General features: G+C 40.1%; 1 protein-coding gene across 1 annotated transcript in view; it reads left to right on the plus strand.

The window, feature by feature from the left end:
* The window catches only part of LOC121479257 (Down syndrome cell adhesion molecule-like), a 234397-nt gene extending 219188 nt beyond the window's left edge, over nt 1–15209 (plus strand). The window contains exon 4 of the mRNA XM_041734722.1: nt 15063–15209. Coding sequence (XP_041590656.1) covers nt 15063–15106 — 44 coding nt within the window. The 3' untranslated portion in view covers nt 15107–15209. The remainder of the gene's footprint in view (nt 1–15062) is intronic.
* Nucleotides 15210–15459: the final 250 nt, after the last annotated feature.

The raw sequence follows: 15459 nt of genomic DNA on the forward strand, positions 1-15459 counted from the left end.
TATGCAGTTGGTTAATTTAAAAAGCTACTTAGGAATGTAAGCATGGAGATTATGGATATTGTGAGTGGAAGAAAGTGACACAGTGGCCAGACCAAAAACAGAGGAGGGGATGTTAATCCTGTGGAGGCTAAAGGTGTATTTAATGTGACATATGAACAGACTCAGAAATGTGGTCTACTCAGCAGCTAAAGCACATATCACACCCGGCCATCTCAAGGCTGGATGACCTTGGGAAAGTTCTTGGGTCTTAGATTCCCCTTTGGCAAAACTTGGAGTTGTTCTAGATGGGAGGACAAATTCAACCCAGAGCCAACTTCAACCAACTAGAATATTTGTATTTTGTGTACACACTGTTGGCCTGTACGATACTTGAAAGTTTATTTTGAATAATTGGCAACATTTAAAATGAACTATAAAATCCAGATTTCCAGCTCTTCTTGAAAAACTAATTCTGACATTACAGACTCATATTTCTATGGGTCAGGAGCTGTCTGTGGCTGCAGTGTCCTGCTTCCCAGTTCAGAAAAGTCCCCACCACCTCTGGTGTCCCTGAACTGAGACAAACTGCTAGTTGCCAATTATATTCACAATGTGTGCTGTTTGCTTATAGTCTTTTAGAATTATTAAATGATTGGTGGTACCCACATTTCTATCCAAAATAAAATATTTTTTCAAGAAAAATTAGATATACCCTATTACTTTTTTAAATTTTTATTTATTTATTCATGAGAAACAGAGAGAGAGAGAGAGAGAGAGAGGCAGAGACACAGGCAGAGGGAGAAGCAGGCTCCATGCAGGGAGCCCGACGTGGGACTCGATCCCCGGTCTCCAGGATCGCGCCCTGGGCTGAAGGTGGCGCTAAACTGCTGAGCCACCCAGGCTGCCCTGCCCTATTACTCTGTATAAATAAAGAGTATGTATTTAATATATAAACAAAGTATATAGTATTTTTTGTTGATAACCCATCCAACTTTGCTCAGGTTTGCTACCATCTTGGCCCCAGATGACATTTCAATTTGTGGCCTTTAGTCTAAAGCTGGGGTTGGTAAACTGTGGTCTTCTTTCACCTGTTTTTGTAAATAAAGTTTTATTGGGACATGATATACTTATTCATTTGCATATTGTCTATGATTGCTTTCACATTCTAGTTACAGACTTGAGTACCCACAATAAAGACTATATATTTGACAAAGCCAAAAACATTTATTATTTGACCCTTTATAGAAAAAGCTTGAAGACTTTTTGCTTTGAAACTTCAGCTCTGACATGTATAGAAATTGGGAGTCATCACTCAACTTCTTACAACAAGAAGAAAGCTGAACAAACTGAAAATTGATGGCTTTTCTTAGATCCACCAGAGAATTGAAGTCATAGGGCAAACAGCCATTCTAAAATCTGGAGGGACTGCCCAAAACAGAGAATGGCATCTAAGGTCAGTTTACCGGGAGCAGAGCTGGTTGGAACATTTAAATGGTAATTTTGACAAATTGCTGACAGCAAGTGTGGATACCTAAAGAGGTAACATTTCTTGGAGGCTCCCATATACTTTCTTTCATTTTACCTCCAGGAGCCTCATCAAGTTCTCACATGGACATCAGAGAAAACCCCCTTTTTGTTTTGAACATGGGGATTGGAAAAACCAACCATTTGAAATAAGCCCAGTGCATTCTCTATAATGAAGCCTTGTTTTCTGAGGGAAATTATTTTGCTCGTACCTTACCCAGACTAGGGAAGAGCACTTAGCCAACAGCAGCCCCCTCTAGCTTTCTTTTTTTTTTTTTAATTTTTTTTTATTATTTATTTATGATAGTCATATATATAGAGAGAGGCAGAGACAAGGCAGAGATAAAGGCAGAGGGAGAAGCAGGCTCCATGCACCGGGAGCCCGACATGGGATTCGATCCCGGGTCTCCAGGATCGCGCCCCGGGCCAAAGGCAGGCGCCAAACTGCTGCGCCACCCAGGGATCCCACCACTCTAGCTTTCTTATCTCACATAAAGCGAGAAAAAATTAAACAAACAAACAAAACCTGAAAGTTACAACCCAGGGACTCAGGGTTACTAAAAACTGAGATTTAATCCCAAGATTATAGAAAGCTTCCCCTTCTCAGCCCCTTTCCACTATGTCAACAGGGGTCCAACATAATAGCAGTATATTACAACTGAGAGAGCCGTAAGACACACTCCAAAGAGTTCCTACAGACACAGAGAACAGAAGAGAAAATAAAGTAAAATAAGAAAGCTAGAGGGACCTGAAGCTGGTCCCCATAGCTATATAAGTATTAAATATAGTCCAACTGCTGCCCAGATTCACATAAAATGTCACAATAAAATCCTAATTAGCTCAGTTCCTATAACTCGATAGATCATGTCAGTCTTTCAATACAAATTTTACAAGGAATGAAATACAAGAAAAGACATATATGAAGAGACAAAGTAAGCCTCAGAACCAGAGTCAGGTATGACACAGATGTTAGAATGATCAGACTTGGAATGTAAAATAGCTTTGATTAATATGCTGAGGCATCCAGTGGAAAAGGTAGGCAACATGCAAGAGTAGATAGGTAAGATAAACAGAGAGATGAAAACTCTAAAGAAGAATCAAAAGAAATGCTAAAATAAAAAACAGTGTAACAGAAATGAAGAATGCCTTAAATGGGCTCACTGCTAGACTGGGCACAATCAAGAAAGAATAGAAAGCCTGAAGATACGTCCTTTGAAATGTCTCAAACTGAAATGCAAAGAAAAAAATAAAAAGGAACAGAGTATCTAAGAATTGTGGGAAAATTAATTACAAAAGATAAAACATGCATAATGTGAATGCCAGAGGAAAAGAAAGGTTCAGAAGAAACATCTCAAGAAATGATAGCTGAGAATTGTCTGAAATTGATGGACTTAAAATCAGAGATCCAAGAAGCTCAGAGAACACCAAGTGTGATAAATACCCCCAAATTCTACACTTTAAGCATATTATATCCAAACAGCAGAAACCAAAGAAAGAGATAAAATATTAAAAGTCCTTGGGAGTAGGGTCGGGGGGGGGGGGGCATCTTACCTGTAAAGGAACTAGGACAAGAACTATATTGGCCTTTTTGCTACAAACAACACAAGCAAGAGAATGGAAAGAAATATGTAATGTGTTGAAAGAAAAACAAAAGCCGTGAACATAAAATTCTATATCCAATATAATTATTCTTCAAAAGTGAAATATTTTCTTAGACAAATAAAGACTGAGGATTTGTCAACAGTAGACCCGCCTTGTAAGAAATGTTAAAAGATATTCTTCAGAGAGAAGGAAAATAACTAGTCAGAAACTCAGATCTATATACAGAAAAGAAGCACATCACATATGGAATAAATGATAGTAAAATAAAATTTGCAAGAAAATAATGGACAAATCCACTATTATACAGACGTTAACACTATCAGTAATTGACAGAGCTAGCAGGCAGAAAATGAGTAAGGATATAGTTGACCTGAACGCTACCATCAAACAACTGAATCTAATTGACATTTATAGAATACTTCATTAGCAGCAGAATACACATTCTTTTCAAGTGGAATATTCACCCAGTTCACATTCTGGGCCATAAAGCACACTTCAATAAATTTAAGATCATTGAATCACACAAAATACGGTCTCACACTACAACAGAATTAAACTACAAGGGAATTATATTTAATTCAATAGCAGAAACGTAGAAAAAAAATCTGAATATTTGGAGAGTTAAAACACTTCTAAATAACACATGAATCAAAGGAAAAGTTGCAAGGGAAATTTAAAAACATTTTGAACTAAATAAAAATGAAAATACAACTTTGGATTGTGTGGGATTCAATGAGAGCATTGCTCAACAAAAACTTACAGCATTTAATGTGTATATTAGAAAAGAAGGAATATCTGAAGTCAATCATATAAACTTCCAACTTTGGAAGCTAGAGAAGGAAGTACAATATAAGCCTAAAGCTAGCACAAGAAAAAAAAAGTAATGAAAAAATCAGAGAAGAAATCAATTACATTGAAAGTGGGAAGCCAGTAAGAAAAATCAACAAAACTAAAATCTAGTTCTTTGAAAAGATCAATAAAATTGGCTCCAGCTACATTGCCAAGAAAAAAGGAGAGAAGATGCAAATAACTAATATTAGAAATGAAAGAGAGGTCATCACTCATGATTCCGTGAACCTTAAAATGGTAATAAAGGAGTGTTATAAGACTCCTAACTCGGGGAAACGAACTAGGGGTGGTGGAAGGGGAGGAGGGCGGGTGTTGGAGGGGAATGGGTGACGGGCACTGAGGTGGACACTTGACGGGATGAGCACTGGGTGTTTTTCTGTATGTTGGTAAATTAAACACCAATAAAAGTTAATTAAAAAAAAATAAATAAATAAAATAAAATTTTGGTAGAATTCTCCAGTGGGGGGGAAAAAAAAAAAAAACCCAATGCCCACAAATTTTATAACTTAAATGAAAAAACAAACAAAGAAACAAACCCTAATTTCCTGGATGACACAAACTACCAAAATTCATGGAAGGAAAAATAGATCTTAACGGGGTTATATATATTAAAGAAATTGAATCAGTAATTAAGAACCTTCCAAAAAAGACAGTAGCAGGTCCAGATGGTTTCACTGGTGAATTTTTCCAACCATTTACAGAAGAAATGATACCAATTCTCTACAATCTTTTCCTAAAACGAAAAGCAGAGGAAATAAAAGGTATACATAATAGGCAAGAAGAAATAACACTATCTTTGTTCACAGATAACATAATTGAAAACTCAAAAAAAATCAATAATGAAACTCCTGAAAGTAATAAGCAGTTATGACAAGGTTTCAGGGTATAAGACTAATTATACAAAGTCAACTCCTTTACTTTGTATCAGCAATAAGCAATTGAAATTTGAAATTAAAAACAGATCATTTGCATTAGAGCAGCCAAATTAAAACTTAGATATTAATCTAATAGGATCTATCTGATGCAAACTGCAAGATCTATCTGATGAAAACTGTAAAACTCCAATGAAAGAAACCTAAGGTCTCATAAATGGAAAGATATTCCATGTTCATGAATGGGAAGATTCAATATTGCAAAGATGTCATTTCCTCCCAACTTGACCTATAGATTCAGTGCAATCCCAATCAAAATCTTAGCAAGTCAATTTTTGCATATCAGCTAATTGACTCTGAAGCTTATTTGGAGAGTCAAAAGACTCATAGAAGAATAGAGTTAGAGCACTACGACTACTTGACTTTAAGACTTCCTTGATCATGACAGCATGCTGTTGGCAGAGGGATAGTCAAATACATTAATGGAACAGAATTAGGAGCTAAGAAGTAGATCCACACAAATAGATTCAACTGAGTTCTGACAAATGAGCAAAGGCAATTCAATGGGAAAATACAGTCTTTACAACCAATGGTGCTGAACACAATGGACATCCATCCATATGCAACAATAACAGCAACAACAAACCCCAAAACCAAAAACTAGACGTAAACTTTTACAATAATATTACAGAGTTTGCTTTCATAAACATTAACTCAAAGTGGATTATAAAATTAAATATAAAATGCAAAACTATATAATGTCTGGAATGCAGAAGAAAATCTAAATGACTTTGGATTTGGCTGTGACTTCTTAGATACAAGCACAGTCCATGAAAGAAAAAGAAAACCTGTCAGGCTTTATTAAAATTAAAAAGTCCTGCTCTGCAAAAGACAATGTTATGAGCATCAAAGGACAAGCCATCAACTGGGAGAAAACCTTTGCAAAACACACATCTGAAAAAGACTTGTATCCAAAGTATGTAAAGAACCTTTAAAATTCAGCAATAAGAAAAACAATCCAGTTTTATTTATCTATTTTTATTTTTATTTATTTATTCATGAGAGGTGCAGAGAGAGGCAGAGACAGAAGCAGGCTCCCTGCGGGAAGCCTAATGCAGGACTCAACCCCAGGATCCTGGGATCACGACCTGAGCCATAGGCAGGCACTCAACTACTGAGCCACCCAGATGCCCAACAATCCAGTTTTAAAAAGGACAAAAGGTATGAATAGACACTTCACTAAAGATGATATACATAGATAGTGAATAAGTGTATGAAAAGATACTCATCATCAAACATCATCAAATTAAAATTAACAGTGCAAATTAAAACAACAGTGAGGTACTGGTATGTTTCTGTTAAAATGGCTAGAATCCAAAACCCTGATGATACCAAATGCTGATGAGGAAATGGAGCCATAGGAAACTTTCTTTCATCTCTGGTAGAAATCTGAAACGGTAGAGCTACTTTCAAAAATAGGCTGTCAGTTTCTTTCAAACTACGTGAAATCTTACCACACAATCCATTAATCATGTTCCTAGGTATTTACTCAACAAGTGGAAAACTTATGTCTAAACAAAAATCTGCAAACAATGTTTATAGAAACTTTATTTATAATTGCCCCCAAAACTGGAAGAAACCAAAATGTCCTTCAAAATGGAAAGGATAAAAAAAAATGGAAAGGATAAGCATCCCGCGGTGTATCTAGACAATGGAATACTATATAGCAATAAAAAGAAATGAGCTATCAAACTGTGAAAAGACTTGGAGGAACCTTAAATGCATATTGCTAAATGAAGATACCCTGTCTGGAAAGGTTATATACTGTATGATTCCAATGATATTCTGGAAAATTCAAGCTATAGAGACAGTAGAAAGGATCAGGGGCTTCAGAGTATGGGCCATAGAAAGATAAATAGGTGAAGTATGGAGGATCTTTAGGGCAGTAAAACTATTCGGTATGATACCATAATGGTGAATACATGGCGTTATGTATTTTTAAAAACCTATCAAGTGTAAAAGACAGAGTGAAGTTTAATATAAACTATGTTCTGCAGTTAATAGTATATCAGTAGAGCTTCTTCCGTTATAACGAATTCGCCACACTGATTCAAGATTTTAACAAGAGGGGAATCTTATATGGGGAGCAGTATATGGAAACTCTCTGTGCTATCTGCTCATTTTTTCTATAAATTTACAACTGTTCTAAAAAAATGAAATCTAATTCTCAAAAGAAAAGTGGAAAAAAAATTTTTGCCAGTCTTTGTCTGGAGCCATGAACCTTCCTGTCCTAAAACTCAGTGAGATGCTTGGTACCCATTCCTGTAATCACACCCACAGAGGAGATCTTTAATTTGTTTGAAGAAGACATTTTTCCACGAGATCAAACTTCAGTGTAAAATATACAAAGTCATTCGTACTTTGGGAAAGTAGGTTATTTTGATTTGCCGTATATGCTATTTGCACTTGACACCTAATGGTGATATCTTAACAGGCAGAAGCTAGTTTAAGCCAGCAACAGCCAAACTGGCTTAGACATGAAAGCATAAATATATTCTATGTGTTATGAGTGCTTACAATTTATTAAAGGAGCATTGTGTTATTTGATTGTGGATTCTTAAAATATGTTAAAATATTTAGATTGGTTTTAAAAAACTGGTAAAAAAAACATGAAGAAAAAAAAAAACCCTCCACAGAACCTTCAGTGCAAAGAAAATTGTAAAATGTTTTCAGTTCAAGGACAAATCCAGAAGACAATGTTGTTCAATCAATCAATTAATTAAAAATGTATTTATTTATTTTAGAGAGAGACAGAGTGAGGGGGGGCAGAGGGAGAGAGAGGATATCAAGCAGATTCAGGGCTGACCATGGAGCCCATGCAGGACTTGATCCCACGATCCCCAAGACCGTAACCTGAGCCAAAATCAGGACTCAGAGGCTTAACCAACTGAGCCACCCAGGCACACCTATTTTGTTTTTAATGTAGCCTCACATTGACTTACCTATTGTGATGGATTCCGGAACATGGACCAACATGAGCATACGTATATATTCACATTTATATATATTTATACATATAATTTATATTCATATGATATATTCAAGAAATGAAGCACATATGAGCTATTTCATTTTCCCTCGAGGGTGATTTTTAGCTATGAAACTGTCATGGGAGCCAGGCCTTAAATCACAGTAAAAAGCATTATATTTCCCTTAAAAATGACGTGAATAGAGTTCAGCCATTTTTCTGAGTGTGTACTTTTAGTATCACCCAGATTGTTTTGGAGGGCGGATGTTGGAGAATGTTTTCTTGTGGTGAGGAATTACCACAATTATATACTCTGTTTTCTTGTGTGGTCATCTTTCTTCCTAAGATACCTACCTGGTCTTCCCACCTCTCTAGTAAAGACTCAGTTTCCTTGTGTTGTAGAGTTCTGACATACAATAGAGATTTCTTCTTTTTATCTAAACCAAAAAAAATTGGTGGAAAAATTCAGGAAACTCTTGAACAAAGAATGAGCATCAAGGGCTTCTGAGTCTCCAGCTCCCACCTTCAGTGAATAATCAGTGTTGGCTCTGCTGTGCTTTTAAAGCAGTACATCCTTAAAAGGTTATCATTCGGGGGGAGCGGTTTTTTTTTTTTTCAGATTTTATTTATTTGTGAGAGACACAGAGAGAGGCAGAGACACAGGCAGAGGGAGAAGCAGGCTCCATGCAGGGATCCTGATATGGGACTCGATCCCAGGACCTGAGCCAAAGGCAGACGCTCAACCACTGAGCCACCCAGGCGTCCCCAGGGACAGCATTTTTGTATTTGAAAATTTCTGAAAGTTTGATATTATAACCAGTCCTGTGGATATAGAGTTATTTTGGTCATTTTTCTAAAACATCCTCTTTTATAGGTAGTGGATATGTATTCTCATAGAACAAGTGAGTCAGCTGTGTTCATATGACAATATTAGGGGGTTTCTAGCTCTACGCTCCACCATTTTTAAGGCCTGTGCTAGTGCTTATGCTCAGTGAACCACTGCAGGGAAATGGGTTTCTCAGAGTGCTCTGCCTTGTTAGTCTTTGTCCAAAAGTAAAACCAGAGGGGAGCTGGGATATAAGCATAAGACCAGATGCACACACACCCGGAACAAAGAAGCCACACTTTGCTGCAACCTATATCCTATTAGAAGTAGGGGTGACATTACAGGCTAGGACACTCAAGCTCATAAATTTTACTTTGCTGGAAGAATTTATCATTAGTGTTGTTTATGTCCTAGGACCATTAAAAATGTGGGACAGACTCCCTTCCTTCCTTCCTTCCTTCCTTCCTTCCTTCCTTCCTTCCATGTTGTGTGGTCAAACATTCCTTTCAGTGTAACATTAAACAGAATTTGGATCTGGTCCAAATCCTTATAAACTGGAACCCTTATGGGGTTGACTTTTGCCTTTTCTTTTCTGTTGATAAACATTCCTTCTTTCGATTGAATTGCCAGAAGCCATGAATTAAACATTAGCTGATCCGATAAGCCAAATATTGAAAGCTTTTCCCTCAAAGAAGGGAGTCATTCCACTTAAGATGCGCCTATCAAATTTACAGTCGGTGTAGATTAAATGGAAGTGAACAAATCAATGTTTTTTTCTCTGGGTCAGAAAGGTTTTCTAGCAAGTGTATGCTGCTAGAGTGTATGCTATGTAAATAAATACATGCACACATCGGGGTGTGCATCTGTGCAGTTTTGATCCTTTCAACAACTCAATCTATTTCCCAATATATCAAAGTAACACTGTGCCATTATTTTGAAAGGAAATTGAGTTAAAGACAGGGATCTTTGGCAGCAGTTTCACAGATGTTCATCAACATATTTGGGCTACCCACCCCCCCCTAAAAAAAGTTTATGCTGAATTCTGAGAGATTTTTTTTTTCTGAGAGATTTTTTTAAAAAGTAGCTCTCATTCATGGTAAAAAGAAATAGATTATCAGGAAGAGTTAATTATGTGGGGGGTTTCTGAAGAATTTATTGACTTTCGAGTAAGAAGGGCACATTCATATTCCTTAGCCAAGCAGAACTTCCTAGCTCTGTGCTGTAGGGCACCTTGCAAGTGTGAGCTTGTAACACACCTTTGAATGGAGATGGTCCTTTAGAACCTCAGTATGGGGCAGCCCTGGTGGTTCAGCGGTTTAGCACCGCCTTCAGCCCAGGGTGTGTTCCTGGAGACCCAGGATCGAGTCCCACGTCGGACTCCCTGCACGGAGCCTACTTCTCCCTCTGCCTGTGTCTCTTCTTCTCTCCCTCTCTCTCTCATAAATAAATGAAATATTTAAAAAAAAAGAACCTCAGTATATTCCCTTCCCAGGAAGAAAGCAGAGAAGGTATATATAATTATCCATTCATCTGTTGTGACATACCTATCGTAGCCTAGGTGTTGTTTCAGATTAAATTTTAAAGAGAAGCAATTTCTGACACCTACAAGGTGGATGAGTGGTTATGGGAAGAAATAAATAAGGAGGAGGAGATGGAAAAGTAAGAGGTGAACACAGAGATACGTGGTGGCAGCAAACAAGGCGTGATCGGTGCTGCCTGGGACCAGGACAAGTCCAACAGGGGCCCGGTGAGAAGGTGCAAGTGAACGCAGACCACCTCACCTAACCCAGTCTCAGCAGAGAGGGCACAGAGTTAGAACCAAGAGTGTGAAGCATTCTTCAGTGGTATCCTTGAGGGTACGTAGGCCCCTGCAGAAGGGCTGTGGTTGCCTTCTTGGCATCAGCTCCCAAAAACACCACCGTCACATGATTTCTCCTCACTCCTTGGTTTCCATTGTGGCGCCCAGTGGAGAGACTACATCTTTGTATGGCGGGCAGCCCGGTTATGACAGGTGGCACTCCTTGGTGGCGACTAGCTGTGTTCCGACGGCCTCTTCACAGTCTCTTCTGCAGTATGGACAGAGAAGCTAGCATGCATTCAGCGCCCCCCCATCCAGTGCCAAATATTGTGCCCACAGCCTTACAAAATGGCATTTCACCTAATGCTCCTAACAACCTTAAGAGACCATCACTAGTGTTTTTCTTTTTCAGACGATAAGAAGTGAGTCTCCCAGACTTAAGTGTCTTGCCTATGGTCGTACTCTGGATAGGACAGAACTGGGAACAATGCCCATGGGAGCTGACTCCAATCCCAGGTTCCGCCTATCACGATGTCCCATTAATCTACGCCCCTCTGTACAGCTCGTGCACATCCTGGTCACCTTCCAGGGACTCGTGGCTCTGCAGAGTCCCTGCCAGCAACACATTTCCAAACTCCATTGCATAGTGCAGATTGTTTTAAATCTAGTATTGGTTCCTATTTTACCTTTCAGCACATAACCCCTTATTATCCTTATTCCAGTAATGTTACGGGGCGGGGGGGCGTGAGGGGGGAGGCATTTTCCTGTAGGCTTTACATGTGAAACAAACTGCAAATTTCAGTGCCATAGCACCTGTGTTCAACTGAAAGGGGACTTGTGAGGAGTGACAGTTTTGTATCGAATGTTGTGTTATGTACACAAGAACTGAAGCACTTTTCTAAAAACAAAACAAGAAATAATATCATACTGTTTAACTCGTGTTCACAGAGCGGATTTAGGCTTCTGTTTTGGAACGTCAGATACAGTGGAAAACATTGCAGCTTAGCTACTGGATGTTAGCAGCGACATGAGATCTACGTCTAGCTTCCCATTGAACGTCAGAAAAGGGTCACCTGGAAATTCAGCCTTCCTGGTCAGCTGTTCAGAGGTGCTAAACGGGCTCAGATTGCTCTACCCAGGGGTTCTAGCTCAGAATAGTTCAATGACAATTATTAACCCCCATGTGCACGTGCAGTCGTGAGGCAAGCTGAGCAAGTTGAGTGAGTGCAGGACCTCACCTGCTCGAAGTTCCCAGGGCAGACGGAGCAGCCCAGGAGCCACGTGCCTCGCCTGCGCCCCTTTCTCTCCCTTCCTATTAAACATGTGAACAACTTGCTGCGCTAACCCCATTATTGCTCCTTCCCCTCAGTTTTCACACATCTTCCCTGGCAGAGCCTGCAGGTGACAGCAATTCTGAATCATCATTTTCATTTTTTGAAATGCCTGTGAGCCCTCCTTTCGTGGTCACTGGCTTCTTCCCTGGCATTGCATGATGCTCCAGTGAAACCCTGGAGAGTGGGCATTCCTGCTTTGTGTGGTCACCCCAGACTAGGGTTGTCCTCCTGGCTTTACGTCCATTAATTGGTGATCTTGAATAAAACATAGCCCTCGATGTTAATCGGTTGGAGCTCTCCTAGAGGCATGGCACTGAATGATGTTTTCAGGTCATTTCAAATAGTTTTGTAATATTGAAGCATCTCATGGAAAGGTGGAGATTGGAGGCCAACAGCTGAGATTGCCAAATCATGACGTAAGTCTAGGAGTTCAAACTTTATTCCATGGGTCAGTAGTTTCTAAAGTTATTAATAAGGGGGCGCAAGGGTGGCTCAGCAGTTGAGCATCTGTTTTTGGCTCAGGGCATGACCCTGGGGTCCTGGGATCGAGTCCTACATAGGGCTCCCCGCAGAGAGCCTGCTTCTCCCTCTGCCTGTGTCTCTGCCTCTCTCTCTGTGTCTCTAATGACTAATAAATAAAATCTTTAAAAAAGTTATTAATAAGACTTAAAATAACAAGTAACTTTATGAAGTTCTAATATATAAAACATATACTTTACCTCATAATTATCCAGTGTGGTTTTAAGTTAACTAAAAGGTTTTTTTTTTTTAATTTTTATTTATTTATGATAGTCATACAGAGAGAGAGAGAGAGAGGCAGAGACACAGGCAGAGGGAGAAGCAGGCTCCATGCACCGGGAGCCTGACATGGGATTCGATCCCGGGTCTCCAGGATCGCGCCCTGGGCCAAAGGCAGGCGCCAAACCGCTGCACCACCCAGGGATCCCTAACTAAAAGGTTTTAAGGCAGTTCTAAACTTCAACTGTGAGCAGAGAATATTTTTTTGTTCTAATTCTAAACAACAATTCAAGACCTGTTGTGGTTCCTCACACGTTTAAATTAGTCAAACGTGTTTGGTTTCGCATATTTTCTTATTTCAGCTTAACTGCTAATGAAGTATCCATGGTCTGTTGATGCAACAAATATTGAGTGCTTGTGATGAGTTCCTATGAACTCTTCTAGGGGTTATGGACAGCAGTGTATTAGAACAAGGTGTGGGGATCCCTGGGTGGCGCAGCGGTTTGGCGCCTGCCTTTGGCCCAGGGCGCGATCCCGGAGACCCAGGATCGAGTCCCACGTCGGGCTCCCGGTGCATGGAGCCTGCTTCTCCCTCTGCCTGTGTCTCTGCCTCTCTCTATCTCTCTCTGACTGTCATAAACAAATAAAAATTGAAAATTAAAAAAAAAGAACAAGGTGTGTGCCTTCATGGGGCTTCATGGGGCTTCCGTTCTGTGAGAATGGTCTTAATATACCATCAGAGGGGATGCCAACATTGTACTGTAGGAGATGACCCAGAGTGTGGGGCTAGGGAGGACCTGGGGTGGCCTGATAGAAGGGACGGTCACCAAGAATTCTCTAAGGGTTCCCTGAGCAAGTGGCACCTTCGTCAAGACCCGAATGGAAGGGATATTTCTTTCCAGCCAGGCAAAGGGAACAGCATCAGCAAATGCACAGAAGCAGGGAGAGGCTGGGTGTCCTGGAAGACAGAGAGAATCTTTGTTTTGGAAAGACCAGTTGAGCGGGAGGATGGTTTAAGGTGAAGTGTGAGAGACCTTGGGGGTGAGATCAAACTGAGCTTTGTGGGTTGAACAGGGGCATTCACATCTTACTGTAATCACAACAGGAAGCCATTGACCACAACCAGGTAACAGTTTGCCCCTCCACTGACAATGGGAGTCTCTTCAGCTTATTACAAATGTTGTTGAGATACAAGACCATGCAACCGTGTGATATTAGATAGACCTTCAGCTAACGGAGTTTCTTTTCCTGTCCAGAGGGTGTTTTCTAGATTTTGAAATATCCTTATCAGTACATTGACTTAGAGAAACATCAGAATTCCTTGGGGAACAATCATATTTTAAGGGTGATTCTTTGCCTGAAAAATATAACATCAATGTACACTTTCAGTCAGATTTTTAAAAAATTATATTTTTTGCTAACACTCTCCTGGGATATCTATCATCCCCTTCCTGGAAGGCGTAGATCTTCTTGAATGTGGCACTTGTAGCAATTCTGAATACTGCTGGGCAGCTAGGCTGTGATGAATGTCCCTGACTGAGTGAGGTCTTAGTAAGTCCTGCCGCTTCCTGTGTTTTTCTTGGGCAGATCATGTAATTTCTCTGCCATGTGATTCCTTCATTTGTACAGCGGGGCTAAGATCTGGTTCACGGATTTACTGCGATCTGATACATGGGGAAATGATGGGCAAGCTGTTAAATGACATACAAATCCAAGGCGTCTTCTCCAGATATCCTGGACCATTCATATTGTCAACACGTACGTGGTACATGATTAAGGGATTGAGATGGAAATTATTAAATCAGAACTCAATACGTCCCTACCGCCATAGCTACGGACACCTCCGCAGAATGACTCTCGAGTTTATGTGTGTTCACACTCTTTTAGCCAGCCTGGTTCTTTCAGAACTCATCTGATCAAGAATTACCCCAGGACTCTTCACCTGGTGGTCACTTGGCTTCTCACTCCTGGTACATCCCTCCGACCCCCAGGAGTCTCAAGTGTCTGTAATACTGTCACAGAATCTAAGTTAAATAATATTTTCTAACTTTACCCAAATTGAATGTATAGCCCCAAATGACAAGGGGGCTTCTATCAAATGACATTATACGCAAATAGTTTTGTGTCTAGGTGGCATGTGGTGGTACTGTTCTTCCCCAGACAATGGCAATGACCGTTGCTTATTCATGGACACCAGAAATACAGATTTTTTACTATGGAAGATCTGTGATTTCTTTTCTGTCCCCCTTTACCAGGGCTACCTGATGGAAAGCTTTCAAAACTTAGTAAAGTTGGTAAGGAACTTCCCCTAATTAGGATCTAATGCATATGAATTCAGTCAGCTAAAGTCCTGACCCTGTTGACATTTGCCTTCTTTAATATTTATAGTTGTGTTTTTTTTTTCCTGTGAAAATCCTGTTTGTTGAAACTGGGCTTTCAGCAGGTTCCCCCCTGGGGGTGAGAAATCCACATGTCACAAATGTCTTCTTTTCTTGCCTTTGTGAGGTTTCAGTGGGTGAGAAAACCGTGACCTTAATGGGACAAGATGTAGAATGAACCGGATGGGAAAGGAAAGTGCAGCTGACTTGAGCCCTGACCCCTGCATCCAGGCCCAGATGTGTTCGGGCCCCAGCAGATGTGCAGTGACTCAACTTCTCTATGTGTGAAGTCACCATGGCTGGAAGGTGGCCACGTCGTTTTTCTTCCCAAATGATAGTACTGCTTGTCAACCCTGAGATTCTGTTTCTTCGCATCACACTTTCCAAATTGAAGATGGTGTTTAAGAACCGGTGAAGTAAAAAAAAAGAACCGGTGAAGTTAGAAAACTCTGTCTGTGTGGGGATCCCTGGGTGGCACAGCGGTTTGGTGCCTGCCTTTGGTCCAGGGCGCGATCCTGGAGACCCGGGATC

Source organism: Vulpes lagopus, chromosome 20 (genome assembly GCF_018345385.1).
Source record: "Vulpes lagopus strain Blue_001 chromosome 20, ASM1834538v1, whole genome shotgun sequence".
Classification (NCBI taxonomy): domain Eukaryota; kingdom Metazoa; phylum Chordata; class Mammalia; order Carnivora; family Canidae; genus Vulpes; species Vulpes lagopus.